General features: G+C 72.0%; 1 protein-coding gene across 4 annotated transcripts; it reads right to left on the bottom strand.

The window, feature by feature from the left end:
- Positions 1–8,940: 8,940 nt before the first annotated feature.
- LOC102460069 (putative N-acetyltransferase camello) lies at positions 8,941–16,200 on the bottom strand. 4 transcript variants are annotated; one of them, XM_075916104.1, is made up of 3 exons: positions 15,805–16,162; positions 12,511–12,643; positions 8,941–10,374 (listed from the first exon to the last, which is right to left on the bottom strand). In XM_075916104.1, the coding sequence occupies exons 1-3, from the start codon at positions 16,017–16,019 to the stop codon at positions 9,703–9,705; spliced, it is 1,020 nt and encodes a 339-aa protein (XP_075772219.1). In that variant the 5' UTR covers positions 16,020–16,162; the 3' UTR covers positions 8,941–9,702. The 4 variants fall into 4 exon arrangements, with proteins under 4 accessions (XP_075772219.1, XP_075772221.1, XP_075772220.1 ...); XM_075916106.1 differs by having other exon boundaries at positions 12,618–12,643; positions 15,805–15,889; XM_075916105.1 differs by lacking the exon at positions 12,511–12,643 and having other exon boundaries at positions 15,805–16,200.
- Positions 16,201–16,432: the final 232 nt, after the last annotated feature.

Below are 16,432 nucleotides of genomic sequence, written 5' to 3'. Positions count from 1 at the left end.
GTGTCTGTGCATGCCTTTGTGTGTGTGCGCATCTCAGTGTGTGTGTGTGTGTGTCTGCGCGCGCATCTCAGTGTGTGTATGTGTCTGTGCATGCCTTTGTGTGTGTGCGCATCTCAGTGTGTGTGTGTGTGTGTCTGCGCGCGCATCTCAGTGGGTGTGTGTGTGTGTCTGCGCGCGCATCTCAGTGTGTGTATGTGTGTGTCTGTGTGCGTCTTTGTGTGTGCGTGCATCTCTGTGTATGTGTGTCTGTGTGCGTCTTTGTGTGTGCGTGCATCTCTGTGTGTGTGTGTATGTGTCTGTCTGTGTGCGCGCATCTCTGTGTGTGCGTGTGTATATGTGTGTCTGTGTATGCGCACGCATCTGTGTGTGTGTATGTGTGTGTCTGTGCATGCCTTTGTGTGTGCGCGCATCTCTGTGTGTGTGTTGTGTGTGTATATGTGTGTCTGTGTATGCGCACGCATCTGTGTGTGTGTATGTGTGTGTCTGTGCGTGCCTTTGTGTGTGCGCGCATCTCTGTATGTGTGTCTGTGTGTGCATCTGTGTGTGCGCGCATCTCAGTGTGTGTGTGTGTGTATGTGTGTGTGTCTTTGTGTATGCGCACGCATCTCTGTGTGTGTGTGTGTATCTGTGTGTGTGCGCGTGCATCTCAGTGTGTGTGTCTGTGTGTGTGTGGGCGCATCTCTGTGTGTGTGTATGTGTGTGTCTGTGCGTGTGTCTGTGTGTGCACGCGCATCTCTGTGTGTGTATGTGCGTCTGTGTGTGTGCACGCGCATCTCTGTGTGTGTATGTGCGTCTGTGTGTGCGCGCATCTCTGTGTGTGTGTATGTGCGTCTGTGTGTGTGCGCGCATCTCTGTGTGTGTGTGTCTGTGCGTGTGCGCGCATCTCTGTGTGTGTGTATGTGTGTGTCTGTGCGTATGTCTGTGTGTGTGCGCGCATCTCAGTGTGTCTGTGTCTGTGTGCGCGCATCTCAGTGTGTGTGTCTGTGTGTGCGCGCGCATCTCAGTGTGTGTGTCTGTGTGTGTGTGTCTGTGTGCGCGCGCGCGCATCTCAGTGTGTGTGTGTGTGTATGTGTGTCTGTGCGTGTCTGTGCGCATCCCTGTGTGTGTATATGTGTGTGTCTGTGTGTGTGCGAGCGCATCTGTGTGTCTGTGTATGTGTCTGTGTGCACGCGCATCTCCGTGTGTGTGTGTCTGTGCGTGCGTCTTTGTGCGCGCCCATGTGTATGTGTGTGTCAGTGAGTGTGTCTGTGTGTGCGCGCATCTCTGTGTGTGTGTATGTGTGTGTCTATGCGTGTGTGCGCACATCTGTGTGTGTGTGTGTGTGTCTGGCTGTGCGTGTCTTTGTGTGTGTGCGCGCATCTCTGTGTATGTGTATCTGTGCGTGTGTCTGTGTGCGCGCATCTGTGTGTGTGTGTGTGTCTGTGCGTGTGTCTGTGTGTGTGTGGGCGCATCTCTGTGTGTGTGTGTCTGTGCGTGTGTCTGTGTGTGTGTGGGCGCATCTCTGTGTGTGTGTATGTGTGTGTCTGTGCATGTCTTTGTGTGTGCGCGCGTGTGTCTGTGTGTGTATGTGTGTGTCTGTGCATCTTTGTGTGTGTGCGCGCATCTCTGTGTGTGTGGGTCTGTGTGTGCGCACATCTCTGTATGTATGTGTCTTTGTGTGTGTGCGCGCGCATCTGTGTGTGTGTGTGTCTGTGTGTGCGCGTCTGTGTGCGCGCGCGTCTCTGTGTGTGTGCACGCATCTCTGTGTGTGTATGTGTGTGCGTGCGCGCATCTCTCTCTGTGTGTCTGTGTCTGTGTATGTGTGTGCGTGTCTTTGTGTGTGCGCGCGCATCAGTGTGTGTCTGTGTCTCTGTGTGCGCGCGCCTGTGTGTGTGCATGCATCTCAGTGTCTGTGTGTGTGCGCGTCTGTCTGTGTATCTTTCTGTGTGTGCGCGTGCATCTCAGTGTGTGTGTGTCTGTGCATCTGTCTGTGTGTGTGCGCGTGCGTCTGTGCATGCGGGCATGCCTGTGTCTGTGTGTGTGTATGTGCGTCTGTGTGTGTCCGTGTCAAGGTGGCAGGGCTGTAACGAGCTGGCGGAGATGGGGCCTGGCTGCCCCCCACTTTTCCCACTGCACCAGGCTTCCAGGGTGGGTCTGGTCGGGGTGTGTGCGTCAGTCGGGACAGGGCCAGGCAGACTCTGTGGGGTGTAACCTGCTGCTGCCTGCCAGCCCCGGCCTGCCCCATCTCCTCCCGTTCCGCCCCCGTCCCCCTTCAGCCCTCCGGCCGCCTGGCCAGGGCCTGCCTTGCAGCTTGGACACCCACCGCCCTGGCTCCGTGCTGGCCCAGCGCTAGGGGGCCGTGGCCTGTTGAGGACAAGGGACGCCGGGGCCAACCCAGCCCTGCCACTGCCCCACAGCCGAGCGGGGCCCCCTGCAGAGCTGGCCCCAGCCCGGGGCTCTCTGGGAAGGTGGCCCCAGCCCCCAGGAAGGGAAGGGAAGGGATTCGCCACGTGTCAGGGGGTCCCCAACCCTCCTCCCCCACCTGCAGCCAGACGGGATGCTCAGCCGGACCAGGGTTATTGGGTCCCAGGGACCCAGCACAGGATCATCCCCAGCCATCGCCGGCCCCCGCACCCGCGCCCAGCCCCATGTTCCCCCCGCCCAGCCATCGCCGGCCCCCACACCCGCGCCCGGCCCCACGTTCCCCCCGCCCAGCCATCGCCGGCCCCCTCGCCCGGCCCCACGTTCCCCCCGCCCAGCCATCGCCAGCCCCCGCACCCGCGCCCAGCCCCACGTTCCCCCCGCCCAGCCATCGCCAGCCCCCGCACCCGGGCCTGGCCCCACGTTCCCCCCGCCCAGCCATCGCCAGCCCCCGCACCCGCGCCTGGCCCCACGTTCCCCCCGCCCAGCCATCGCCGGCCCCCTCGCCCGGCCCCACGTTCCCCCCGCCCAGCCATCGCCAGCCCCCGCACCCGCGCCCAGCCCCACGTTCCCCCCGCCCAGCCATCGCCAGCCCCCGCACCCGGGCCTGGCCCCACGTTCCCCCCGCCCAGCCATCGCCGGCCCCCGCACCCGCGCCTGGCCCCACGTTCCCCCCGCCCAGCCATCGCCAGCCCCCGCACCCGGGCACAGCCCCACGTTCCCCCCGCCCAGCCATCGCCGGCCCCCGCACCCGGGCACAGCCCCACGTTCCCCCCGCCCAGCCATCGCCGGCCCCCGCACCCGCGCCTGGCCCCACGTTCCCCCCGCCCAGCCATCGCCGGCCCCCGCACCCGCGCCTGGCCCCACGTTCCCCCCGCCCAGCCATCGCCAGCCCCCGCACCCGGGCACAGCCCCACGTTCCCCCCGCCCAGCCATCGCCAGCCCCCACACCCGGGCACGGCCCCACGTTCCCCCCGCCCAGCCATCGCCGGCCCCCTCGCCCGGCCCCACGTTCCCCCCGCCCAGCCATCGCCAGCCCCCGCACCCGGGCCTGGCCCCACGTTCCCCCCGCCCAGCCATCGCCAGCCCCCGCACCCGGGCCTGGCCCCACGTTCCCCCCGCCCAGCCATCGCCGGCCCCCAGACCCGCGCCCAGCCCCACGTTCCCCCCGCCCAGCCATCGCCGGCCCCCTCGCCCGGCCCCACGTTCCCCCCGCCCAGCCATCGCCAGCCCCCGCACCCGCGCCCAGCCCCACGTTCCCCCCGCCCAGCCATCGCCAGCCCCCGCACCCGGGCCTGGCCCCACGTTCCCCCCGCCCAGCCATCGCCGGTCCCCGCACCCGCGCCTGGCCCCACGTTCCCCCCGCCCAGCCATCGCCAGCCCCCGCACCCGGGCACAGCCCCACGTTCCCCCCGCCCAGCCATCGCCGGCCCCCGCACCCGCGCCTGGCCCCACGTTCCCCCCGCCCAGCCATCGCCAGCCCCCGCACCCGCGCCTGGCCCCACGTTCCCCCCGCCCAGCCATCGCCGGCCCCCGCACCCGCGCCTGGCCCCACGTTCCCCCCGCCCAGCCATCGCCGGCCCCCAGACCCGGGCATGGCCCCATGTTCCCCCCGCCCAGCCATCGCCGGCCCCCAGACCTGCGCCCAGCCCCACGTTCCCCCCGCCCAGCCATCGCCGGCCCCCAGACCCGGGCATGGCCCCATGTTCCCCCCGCCCAGCCATCGCCGGCCCCCAGACCCGCGCCCGGCCCCACGTTCCCCCCGCCCAGCCATCGCCGGCCCCCAGACCCGGGCATGGCCCCATGTTCCCCCCGCCCAGCCATCGCCGGCCCCCAGACCTGCGCCCAGCCCCACGTTCCCCCCGCCCAGCCATCGCCGGCCCCCAGACCCGCGCCCAGCCCCACGTTCCCCCCGCCCAGCCATCGCCGGCCCCCTCGCCCGGCCCCACGTTCCCCCCGCCCAGCCATCGCCGGCCCCCTCGCCCGGCCCCACGTTCCCCCCGCCCAGCCATCGCCGGCCCCCTCGCCCGGCCCCACGTTCCCCCCGCCCAGCCATCGCCAGCCCCCGCACCCGCGCCCGGCCCCACGTTCCCCCCGCCCAGCCATCGCCGGCCCCCACACCTGGGCACGGCCCCATGTTCCCCCCGCCCAGCCATCGCCGGCCCCCACACCTGGGCACGGCCCCATGTTCCCCCCGCCCAGCCATCGCCGGCCCCCTCGCCCGGCCCCACGTTCCCCCCGCCCAGCCATTGCCAGCCCCCGCACCCGCGCCTGGCCCCACGTTCCCCCCGCCCAGCCATCGCCGGCCCCCACACCCGGGCACGGCCCCACGTTCCCCCCGCTCAGCCATCGCCAGCCCCCGCACCCGCGCCTGGCCCCACGTTCCCCCCGCCCAGCCATCGCCGGCCCCCTGGCACGGCCCCACGTTCCCCCCGCCCAGCCATCGCCAGCCCCCGCACCCGCGCCTGGCCCCACGTTCCCCCCGCCCAGCCATCGCCGGCCCCCGCGCCCGGGCACGGCCCCACGTTCCCCCTGCCCAGCCATCGCCGGCCCCCGCGCCCGGCCCCACGTTCCCCCCGCCCAGCCATCGCCGGCCCCCACACCCGGGCACGGCCCCACGTTCCCCCCGCCCAGCCATCGCCAGCCCCCGCACCCGCGCCCGGCCCCACGTTCCCCCCGCCCAGCCATCGCCGGCCCCCGTGCCCGGGCACAGCCATCTCCCCGAACTAGTGCAGTCAGGCCCCTGCTGGGCTGGCATCGGCCCACACCAGACTGAAGCCCCCCCGGTGTGAGAAAACGCCTCTTGCTGACGCACAGAGCGACACCTGTGCCGCCTGCCGGCTCCCCCCCCCCCCGTTTCCTGCCACCCCCAGCGCGAGGCGTTGGCGGGCGCACACAGTGCCCTATGGGGCGGGCTCAGCCCTGCCTGCACGCAGCAGGCACGGGGCAGTGAGTGTGACAGGGCAGCCCGCACGGCGGAGCGGGGTGTGCTGGGGGGGGGGCGGCGGGCGCGGGGCAGTGAGTGTGACAGGACAGCCCGCACGGCGGAGCGGGGTGTGCTGGGGGGGGGGGGCGGCGGGCGCGGGGCACTGAGTGTGACAGGACAGCCCGCACGGCGGAGCGGGGTGTGCTGGGGGGGGGGGCGGCGGGCGCGGGGCACTGAGTGTGACAGGACAGCCCGCACGGCGGAGCGGGGTGTGCTGGGGGGGGGGGCGGCGGGCGCGGGGCAGTGAGTGTGACAGGACAGCCCGCACGGCGGAGCGGGGTGTGCTGGGGGGGGGGGGCGGCGGGCGCGGGGCAGTGAGTGTGACAGGACAGCCCGCACGGCGGAGCGGGGTGTGCTGGGGGGGGGGGGGCGGCGGGCGCGGGGCAGTGAGTGTGACAGGACAGCCCGCACGGCGGAGCGGGGTGTGCTGGGGGGGGGGGGGGCGGCGGGCGCGGGGCAGTGAGTGTGACAGGACAGCCCGCACGGCGGAGCGGGGTGTGCTGGGGGGGGGGGGGCGGCGGGCGCGGGGCAGTGAGTGTGACAGGACAGCCCGCACGGCGGAGCGGGGTGTGCTGGGGGGGGGGGGGCGGCGGGCGCGGGGCAGTGAGTGTGACAGGACAGCCCGCACGGCGGAGCGGGGTGTGCTGGGGGGGGGGGGGCGGCGGGCGCGGGGCAGTGAGTGTGACAGGACAGCCCGCACGGCGGAGCGGGGTGTGCTGGGGGGGGGGGGGCGGCGGGCGCGGGGCAGTGAGTGTGACAGGACAGCCCGCACGGCGGAGCGGGGTGTGCTGGGGGGGGGGGGCGGCGGGCGCGGGGCAGTGAGTGTGACAGGACAGCCCGCACGGCGGAGCGGGGTGTGCTGGGGGGGGGGGCGGCGGGCGCGGGGCAGTGAGTGTGACAGGACAGCCCGCACGGCGGAGCGGGTTGTGCTGGGGGGGGGGGGCGGCGGGCGCGGGGCAGTGAGTGTGACAGGACAGCCCGCACGGCGGAGCGGGGTGTGCTGGGGGGGGGGGGGCGGCGGGCGCGGGGCAGTGAGTGTGACAGGACAGCCCGCACGGCGGAGCGGGGTGTGCTGGGGGGGGGGGGCGGGCGCGGGGCAGTGAGTGTGACAGGACAGCCCGCACGGCGGAGCGGGTTGTGCTGGGGGGGGGGGCGGCGGGCGCGGGGCAGTGAGTGTGACAGGACAGCCCGCACGGCGGAGCGGGGTGTGCTGGGGGGGGGGGGGCGGCGGGCGCGGGGCAGTGAGTGTGACAGGACAGCCCGCACGGCGGAGCGGGGTGTGCTGGGGGGGGGGGGGCGGGCGCGGGGCAGTGAGTGTGACAGGACAGCCCGCACGGCGGAGCGGGGTGTGCTGGGGGGGGGGCGGGCGCGGGGCAGTGAGTGTGACAGGACAGCCCGCACGGCGGAGCGGGGTGTGCTGGGGGGGGGGGGGGCGGCGGGCGCGGGGCAGTGAGTGTGACAGGACAGCCCGCACGGCGGAGCGGGGTGTGCTGGGGGGGGGGGGCGGCGGGCGCGGGGCAGTGAGTGTGACAGGACAGCCCGCACGGCGGAGCGGGGTGTGCTGGGGGGGGGGGGCGGCGGGCGCGGGGCAGTGAGTGTGACAGGACAGCCCGCACGGCGGAGCGGGGTGTGCTGGGGGGGGGGGGGGCGGGCGCGGGGCAGTGAGTGTGACAGGACAGCCCGCACGGCGGAGCGGGGTGTGCTGGGGGGGGGCGCGGCGGGCGCGGGGCAGTGAGTGTGACAGGACAGCCCGCACGGCGGAGCGGGGTGTGCTGGGGGGGGGGCGGCGGGCGCGGGGCAGTGAGTGTGACAGGACAGCCCGCACGGCGGAGCGGGGTGTGCTGGGGGGGGGTGGCGGGCGCGGGGCAGTGAGTGTGACAGGACAGCCCGCACGGCGGAGCGGGGTGTGCTGGGGGGGGGGCGGCGGGCGCGGGGCAGTGAGTGTGACAGGACAGCCCGCACGGCGGAGCGGGGTGTGCTGGGGGGGGGTGGCGGGCGCGGGGCAGTGAGTGTGACAGGACAGCCCGCACGGCGGAGCGGGGTGTGCTGGGGGGGGGGCGGCGGGCGCGGGGCAGTGAGTGTGACAGGACAGCCCGCACGGCGGAGCGGGGTGTGCTGGGGGGGGGGGGGGCGGTGGGCGCGGGGCAGTGAGTGTGACAGGACAGCCCGCACGGCGGAGCGGGGTGTGCTGGGGGGGGGTGGCGGGCGCGGGGCAGTGAGTGTGACAGGACAGCCCGCACGGCGGAGCGGGGTGTGCTGGGGGGGGGGGCGGCGGGCGCGGGGCAGTGAGTGTGACAGGACAGCCCGCACGGCGGAGCGGGGTGTGCTGGGGGGGGGGTGGCGGGCGCGGGGCAGTGAGTGTGACAGGACAGCCCGCACGGCGGAGCGGGGTGTGCTGGGGGGGGGGGCGGCGGGCGCGGGGCAGTGAGTGTGACAGGACAGCCCGCACGGCGGAGCGGGGTGTGCTGGGGGGGGGTGGGCGGGCGCGGGGCAGTGAGTGTGACAGGACAGCCCGCACGGCGGAGCGGGGTGTGCTGGGGGGGGGGGCGGCGGGCGCGGGGCAGTGAGTGTGACAGGACAGCCCGCACGGCGGAGCGGGGTGTGCTGGGGGGGGGGGCGGCGGGCGCGGGGCAGTGAGTGTGACAGGACAGCCCGCACGGCGGAGCGGGGTGTGCTGGGGGGGGGGGCGGCGGGCGCGGGGCAGTGAGTGTGACAGGACAGCCCGCACGGCGGAGCGGGGTGTGCTGGGGGGGGGGGGCGGCGGGCGCGGGGCAGTGAGTGTGACAGGACAGCCCGCACGGCGGAGCGGGGTGTGCTGGGGGGGGGGGCGGCGGGCGCGGGGCAGTGAGTGTGACAGGACAGCCCGCACGGCGGAGCGGGGTGTGCTGGGGGGGGGGGGGGGGGGGGGGCGGGCGCAGGCCCTGGGAAGAGTTGAGAGAAATTCCCACAGCTGGGTCCCAGGACTTGCGGGCGAGTCACGGCCCACGGGCCGAGCGCCCGGCCTGGCCAGCAGGGGGGAGCGTGCCCCACACCGGCTCTGGGCAGAGGACGGGGGCGCATCTCACGCAACACCCACCCTGGGGCACGGGGGGCTGCCTGCAGGGGGCACAGGGCCAGGAAGGTGGGGTGGGCCTGGCCTCGGCGCCGCCTTGCTCGGTTTCCCTCTCAGCAGCAGGCTCCAGCTGGCTCCAGCATGCCCTGTACGCAGGGGGGTCAGCCCCGGGCCCGCTTCACGCGGCTCCTCAGAGCGCTCCAGCCTCAGGTGCCAGGACTGAGCCCGGGCCGTCTCCCCCGCCCCAGGGCAAGGGGGCAGCGCCTGTGGCAGCAGCAAGGGGAGGTTCTCTCCCTCCCTCCGGCCGCCCTTCTCGCCAAGGGCCCACGGCCTGAGTCCCGCAGACCCCGAGCACAGGCAGGTTTGGGGCCCCGAGAGGGGCTGCACTGCTCACCCGTCGGGCTCTTACCCTCACGCCCGCAGGACCCTGGCGCTCCGGCTGCTCAGCCACCGTGCCCGGGAGAGGGGCCGCCCCGGCGCAGGAGAAAGCAGCAGCAGCAGGTGATGTGCAATTTCTTTATTCACCCGAGGCCCAACAGGCAGCACCGGCCCAGAGCTGGGACGCTGCCCCCGCAGCCGCTGAGCGCAGGATGGAGGTGCTGGCCAGCCCCACGCTGGGGGCTGGATGCCAGGGAGCTGGGCTGGGTGGAGCCAGGCTCTGCTCACAAAGAGACGGCTTCTGTCCCTGCGGCAGCCTAGGGGTCCTGATGCTGACAAGGGCCCAAGGCTACCCTGCCCCCACTGAACCCAGCCATGGCACCTGGGCATGAGCCAGTGATTTACTGGCATCTCCCCAGAACCCCTGGGGCGAGTGCAGAAACTGCCTGCTGAGGCCACAGGAGTCTCTGGCACCGCAGGCTACATGGCCCCCAAGCCAAGGAACAGCCTGAGCTTCTGCATGAGGGCCTCACCGGAAGCTGGCCCCATGCACACAGCTGCCAGGCCCGGCACAGACCGGCCGCAGGTCGGCGGGACAAGGCTGCCGGGCCCGGCACAGACCGGCCGCAGGTCGGCGGGACAAGGCTGCCGGGCCTGGCTGGAGGTTGGTGGGACAGTGCTGGGGGTCCCAGCTCCCTGGAAAACCCAGCGGCTGCGCCCCAAGATAGCCAGACAACAGGCCCAGAGGACCCGGCTGACCCCCTTGCTCAGACACACCCAGGCAGCCGTCGCTCCATACAGGCCAGGGCTTGGCCCGGGGACCCGCCGGCTCGTCGCCCTGCGCCGCAGACCAGGAGATGCTGGGGTTGGCTCTGGACTGCTCCTGTCAGCTCCGGCGGGCGAGGCTGTACCTGTACTTGGAGACGGTGACGTTGGCCAGCCTCCCGTAGAGGGTGGGCAGCACGTCCTCGCGGTACTTCTCGAAGCCGGCGCGCTCGTACATCGCCCGGGCCTCGTCCTGCACCATCAGGCTGTTGAGCACCACGGCGCTGCAGCCCTGCTGCCGGGCGAAGCCGAGCACCGCCTGGCACAGCGCCGTGGCGACGCCCTGCCTCCGGTAGTCCTTCCGCACCGCCAGCCGCTTCAGCATCAGCTCCCCCTGCTGCGCGCCAGCGGGCCGGGCGGCCACCGTGCCCACCACGCACTCGTCCGCCTCTGCCACCCAGAAGCAGGAGCCCCTGCTGCCCAGGTAGGTGGCGCGGATGTCCAGCAGGTCCCCCTGCAAGCAGTGCTCAATGTACATGGCCCAGGCGCGGCCCAGCAGCTGCCGCCCCGTGGCCAGCAGCAGCGTGAGGGCCAGGATGGGCAGCAGCAGGGACTTGGAGCTGGTGAGCAGGAGGCAGAAGGTGCAGGCCAGGACCAGGAGCACCCAGGGCTGCTTGAGCACGTGCACACACAGGGCAGGGACGTGCTCGCTCATCCCGTTGGCAAACACCTCGCGCGCCGCCTCGTAGTCCTCGTCCCGGTACGCCCGGATGCGGTAGTCCCCCATGGCGCCCTGCAAGGAGAGTCGGGCCTCAGCGCCGGGCAGGGGCTGCAGTGCCAGCACCGCTCTGCAAGCCCCTCCCCTCCGTGCCTCAGTGGCCCCATCTGGGAGAAAGGTCCGCGCCCTCCCCTCGTGCACAGGGCATTAGCGTGTGGAACCGGCAGCTCCTGGAACCCTAGTGGAGACCAGAACTAACCGCTGGGCCCGGCCCAGCCCCGCACTGCAGAGCCCTCCTGGGGTCCCACTCCTGTCCCGGCCCACGTCCAGGCCACCCTTGGACACCCAGCAGCACAGAGCCTGAGGCGGGGGACAGTTGCTGCCACGTCGCCGACGGGCTGGCTAGGGCAGAGTTAAGGTGAACTGGCCAAGATGAGAGAATGGCAGAGTCAGCCCCAGAGCAGAGACAGGGACACAGGATGCCTGGGGTCTACGGGCCTGCTCAGCTCCCCCCCAACACCCACAACTGCCTGCTCCCCTCCCCGACGCTCCAACCCGCCACACCGAGGCCACGTTTCGTGGCGAGGGTCCAGACTTGAGAACCCCTCTGGGCACAGCAAGTGCCCCATCCAACACGCATGTGCCATGCTGTGCCCCACAGCCAGGGCCATCGCTTCCAGGGCTGAGCGGGGTAGCGAGGAGCGGCAGCAGCCTGCCAGGGTCAGTCACAGCAAGGGGTGTGGGAAGAAATGCAGCTGGGGCTGCAGTCAAGCTGGGCCTTTCGGGAGCTACACCAGAGCGTGGCCCTCAGCTGCCACGAGGCACCTGCGCGACCCCCTTCCCACCACGGGAGCAGCTTCCCAGGGCGCTGTGGGGCGGCCTAGAGCTATGGGACGTACGGTTTCCTCGGGGGTTTGCTTGCGCGTTGCTAGAAGGCGCTAGGGTGGGTTCATGCTGCAGTCTGGCAGCAACAGGAGAGACTTACCGGCCACAGGCTGCATGTCGAGCTACGGGAAAATTCCTATTTGTCTGGGCCCTGCCCCCAGAGTGCAGGTAGCTCACACCTGGGCGAGACTGTCCTCCTACACAGAGGCGATAAGGCTGAGGGGCTTCCCATGGCATCCGGGCTGCCAAGAAAACCCTCAACTCTGAAAAAGCCAAAATAACCGGCCGAGAGCAGACCAGCTAACCGGCTAGGGCAGAAATACAAAGGAGAGCGGCCACCCAAGGCCCAGGGCATCCCATTGTCATGTGCGAGAATCAGATCAAGGATTTCCTGACCTGCTGGGAAAAGACCCCTGCGTAAGGGGAGGGAACGTGAGCCCAGCCCGCCTCAGGGCGGTAGGGGAGGGAGCTGGAGCCCTTGGGGGTGCTAGAATGAGGCCACAGGTGATGAGGAAGCTGATGGCGAACACCTGGGGCTGTTCTAGAGCACGGGGTGAGCACGTGGTATGGAAACAGATGGACATTGACCTTAGGAAGCTGGCAGGGGCGGTGTGAGGCGAGCTGCCAGCAGCTGGCACCCCAGGCGGAATGCGTGGTCAGCACCCCCGCCTCCACAGCCCTCAGTGGTGTGACGTCATTGGGTGCCCCGTTTAACACGGCGCCCTAGGCGACGGCCTAGCCAGCCTATACGCACGGGCCGCCCCGGGAGCTGGGGTGCTTGTGCCTGCACTAAACGTCTTAGTAAACTCCATTTGCAAACGCACAGGCTCTCCCCAGCCAGCGAGTGGCAGCTGTGCAGGCCAGGCTCCCAAGCACAGACTAATCGAATGCTGGGCCTGCCCCGGACAAGGGCCTGCCCGCCCTACAGGGGAACTGGGAATTCCTAAGGAACCTCCGAGCAGGCCACACCAGCGTGTGAATTAAGCGTCTGCTTCCCTCTGTGCAGCGCTGCGGCCAATGGGAAGCAAGCATGCTGGCTTCCAAACACTTTTGTACTTAACTTCACTGCCATGAAACACCTTTGATGTCAGGACAGTGAAGTGCAGCGTGCGCGAGGCAGTAAAAGCCACAGCTGCCGTAAGGGAAGTCAGCGTCGGGCCCTTACTAACGCTGCTTTGTGCTTTCATTGGAGCACGGGCCAAGGGAGTTTTACTAGATTATTTCCACATTATCCTTGGGGGTTTTGCTACTGCATTTGAGCAAGACTCGGTTAGCAAGTTAAAACCCAAATGGGCGACACAAAAGCCAAAGCTGTCTGCGCGTCACCGGCACTGGAGCGGAACGATTTCTTGCTATTCGCGGGCAGGTTTCAAGTGGCAGCAGCGCAGAGATGTTCTCATGGCATGAAAAGTGGGCTCCTTCAGCAAACAAACCTTGTTCAGAACTCGGGCATTGGTGCCTATCGCAGAAAATTTTGAAAAAACGAATTAAACAAAAAGGTGGAAAAACCCGACTTCCCCTTTTTTCCATGGTTAGAAGTGGCCACTTCTCCATTTCAAAGCCGGAGCCGCCTTCTCCCTCCCGGTTCCGACGTTCCCTTCCCGCAGCCTCGTTGCATGAGGTCTGTCTCCCGTTCCTTTAGGGCACTGCATCGCCCCCGGGCTGCACTCACAAGGCCACGCTCCTAGCGCCTATGGCCAGGGGCACGGAGCGACGGGAAATCGCTCCCAGGGCGGATCTGTGCCCCCGGTAACCGACCCGAGCAGCCTGGCAGTGCCAGCCCCCCCCCGGCTGGGCGGGCACCGATAAGATAATAATGGAGATGCCTATCTCCTAGAACTGGAAGGGACCTTGAAAGGTCATCGAGTTCAGTCCCCTGCCCTCACAGCAGGACCAAGTACCATCCCTGATGAATTTCTGCCCCAAATTCCTAAATGGCCTCGGCAAGGATTGAACTCACAACCCTGGGTTTAGCAGGCCAATGCTCAAACCACTGAGCTATCCCTCCCCCAAGGAAAGGCCCATGGAGAGCAGCCCAGGGCATGAACACTCGGTGGGGGGGGGGCAGGGCCCGGATGCTGGAGGGGCAGTGAGCGGGGGGGGGGGGAGGGGCCGAGGGGGCAGGGGCCGGATGCTGGGGGGGCAGTGAGCGGGGGGGGGGGCCGAGGGGGCAGGGCCTGGATGCTGAGGGGGGCAGTGAGCGGGGGGAGGGGGCCCGGATGCTGAGGGGGGCAGTGAGCGGGGGGAGGGGGCCCGGATGCTGAGGGGGGCAGTGAGCGGGGGGAGGGGGCCCGGATGCTGAGGGGGGCAGTGAACGGGGGGGGGCAGGGCCCGGATGCTGGGGGGGGGGCAGTGAGCGGGGGGGCAGGGCCCGGATGCTGGGGGGGGGGCAGTGAGCAGGGGGGGCAGGGCCCGGATGCTGGAGGGAGCAGTGAGCAGGGGGGGCAGTGGGGGGCCGAGGGGGCAGGGCCCGGATGCCGGGGGGGCAGTGAGCGGGCGGGGGGCAGTGGGGGGCTGAGGGGGCAGGGCCCGGATGCTGAGGGGGGGCAGTGAGGGGGGGCCCGGATGCCGGGGGGGCAGTGAGGGGGCTGAGGGGGCAGGGCCCGGATGCTGGGGGGGGCAGTGAGCGGGGGGGGCCCGGATGCGGGGGGGGGGGCAGTGAGCGGGGGGGGCGAGGGGGCAGGGCCCGGATGCTGGGGGGGCAGTGAGCGGGGGGGGCCCGGATGCGGGGGGGGCAGTGAGCGGGGGGGGCGAGGGGGCAGGGCCCGGATGCTGGGGGGGCAGTGAGCGGGGGGGGGGCGAGGGGGGCAGGGCCTGGATGCTGGGGGGGCAGTGAGCGGGGGGGGCCCGGATGCTGGGGGGGCAGTGAGCAGGGGGGCAGTGGGGGGCCGGGGGGGCAGGGCCCGGATGCTGGGGGGGCAGGGCCCGGATGCTGGGGGGGCAGTGAGGGGGGGCCCGGATGCTGGGGGGGGCAGTGAGCGGGGGGGGGCGAGGGGGGCAGGGCCTGGATGCTGAGGGGGGGGACAGTGAGCGGGGGGGGCCGAGGGGGCAGGGCCCGGATGCTGGGGGGGGCAGTGAGCGGGGGGGCAGTGGGGGGCCGGGGGGGCAGGGCCCGGATGCTGGGGGGGCAGTGAGGGGGGGCCCGGATGCTGGGGGGGGCAGTGAGCGGGGAGGGGCGAGGGGGGCAGGGCCTGGATGCTGAGGGGGGGGACAGTGAGCGGGGGGGGGCCGAGGGGGCAGGGCCCGGATGCTGGGGGGGCAGTGAGTGGGGGGGGCCCGGATGCTGGGGGGGGCAGTGAGCGGGGGGGGCAGTGGGGGGCCGGGGGGGCAGGGCCCGGATGCTGGGGGGGGCAGTGAGCGGGGGGTGGCGAGGGGGGCAGGGCCTGGATGCTGAGGGGGGGGGACAGTGAGCGGGGGGGGCCGAGGGGGCAGGGCCCGGATGCTGGGGGGGCAGTGAGTGGGGGGGGCCCGGATGCTGGGGGGGGCAGTGAGCGGGGGGGGGCAGTGGGGGGCCGGGGGGGCAGGGCCCGGATGCTGGGGGGGGCAGTGAGCGGGGGGTGGCGAGGGGGGCAGGGCCTGGATGCTGAGGGGGGGGGACAGTGAGCGGGGGGGCTGAGGGGGCAGGGCCCGGATGCTGGGGGGGCAGTGAGCGGGGGGGGGGCCCGGATGCTGGGGGGGGCAGTGAGCGGGGGGGGCAGTGGGGGGCCGGGGGGGCAGGGCCCGGATGCTGGGGGGGCAGTGAGGGGGGGCCCGGATTCTGGGGGGGGCAGTGAGCGGGGGGGGCCGAGGGGGCAGGGCCCGGATGCTGGGGGGAGCAGTGAGGGGGGGGCCGGATGCTGGGGGGGGCAGTGAGCGGGGGGGCCCGAGGGGGCAGGGCCCGGATGCTGGGGGGGCAGTGAGGGGGGGCCCGGATGCTGGGGGGGCAGTGAGGGGGGGCCCGGATGCTGGGGGGGGCAGTGAGCGGGGGGGGCCGAGGGGGCAGGGCCCGGATGCTGGGGGGGCAGTGAGGGGGGGCCCGGATGCTGGGGGGGCAGTGAGGGGGGGCCCGGATGCTGGGGGGGGCAGTGAGCGGGGGGGGCCGAGGGGGCAGGGCCCGGATGCTGGGGGGGGCCGGATGCTGGGGGGGACCGGATGCTGGGGGGGCAGTGAGGGGGGGCACGGATGCTGGGGGGAGCAGTGAGGGGGGGGCCGGATGCTGGGGGAGCAGTGAGGGGGGGCCCGGATGCTGGGGGGGCAGTGAGGGGGGGCCCGGATGCTGGGGGGGGCCCGGATGCGGGGGGGGCAGTGAGGGGGGGGGCCGAGGGGGCAGGGCCCGGATGCGGGGGGGGGCAGTGAGGGGGGGCCCGGATGCGGGGGGGGCAGTGAGGGGGGGGCCGAGGGGGCAGGGCCCGGATGCGGGGGGGGGCAGTGAGGGGGGGCCCGGATGCGGGGGGGGCAGTGAGGGGGGGGCCGAGGGGGCAGGGCCCGGATGGGGGGGGGCAGTGAGGGGGGGGGCCGTTCCCAGCTCTCCCCGCCGCAGGGCTGAGCCGGGCCCGGGGGGGGGGAGCCCCAGGCCCAGCCCGTTGGAAGAGCCGGGCAGGGCCCGCCCGGGGGGGGCAGCGAGGCCCCTCCCCCGCTCACCGTCCGCTCCCGACTCTCTCGCTCGGCCGCGCCACTTCCGGGGCGCCACGTGACGCCGTCCCGAGCCGCGGCTCTTTGGACACGCCCCCCCCCCCCTCCAGCCAATAGGCGGCCGGCAGCGCTAGGGCGCGGCTTCCGCCCAGGGGCGGGGCACGCGTTAGGGGCGGAGCCCACGTATGCAAGGAGGGTGCGCGGATTCCAAAGGGGCGGAGCATAATCCGTGCGGCTAGCCCCGCCCACAGCCATTCCCGGGGCGGGGCCTGCTGCGCAGGGATGTCAGTCACGCCGTGGGGGCGGGGCCATGGGCGGGGGGGGGGGGTGCAGACGAGTCGCAGTGACACGGCCCAGGCGCTGGCGGGTGGCTCAGCGGAAGTTTATTGGTGCTGGGGTGCCACGTGGCTGGCCAGGGCCCCGCCCCCCCGTGCAAGCTGCTCCCCAAGCCTGGTGCCCCCCCCCCATCCAGCCTGGGGCAGAGCCCCGCCCCCAGGAAAAGCCCCTGGACAGGAGGAAGCTCCAAGCCCCCCCCCCGGGTCACCAGGGGCCTGTGCTGGGAACCCCCCCCCAGCGACCCCCCCCTGGGACAGAGACGTCCCTGGGGCGCCCCGGGCCGGGCCTGTGCTGGCACCAG

This window comes from Pelodiscus sinensis, unplaced genomic scaffold (genome assembly GCF_049634645.1).
Source record: "Pelodiscus sinensis isolate JC-2024 unplaced genomic scaffold, ASM4963464v1 ctg76, whole genome shotgun sequence".
Classification (NCBI taxonomy): Eukaryota; Metazoa; Chordata; order Testudines; family Trionychidae; genus Pelodiscus; species Pelodiscus sinensis.
The sequence above is the reverse complement of the archived record's forward strand: the minus strand, read 5'-3'. Positions and strand labels throughout refer to the sequence as shown.

Bases quoted from the DNA above. Each gene is read 5' to 3' on its own strand.
- LOC102460069 (XM_075916104.1), bottom strand. From the start codon at position 16,019: ATGCTCCGCCCCTTTGGAATCCGCGCACCCTCCTTGCATACGTGGGCT. The intron at 12,644-15,804 runs GTGAGCGGGGGA...TTTCTGCGATAG, and splicing joins GAGAGAGTCGGGAGCGGACG to GCACCAATGCCCGAGTTCTG. The intron at 10,375-12,510 runs GTGACGCGCAGA...CTCTCCTTGCAG, and splicing joins ATCGTTCCGCTCCAGTGCCG to GGCGCCATGGGGGACTACCG.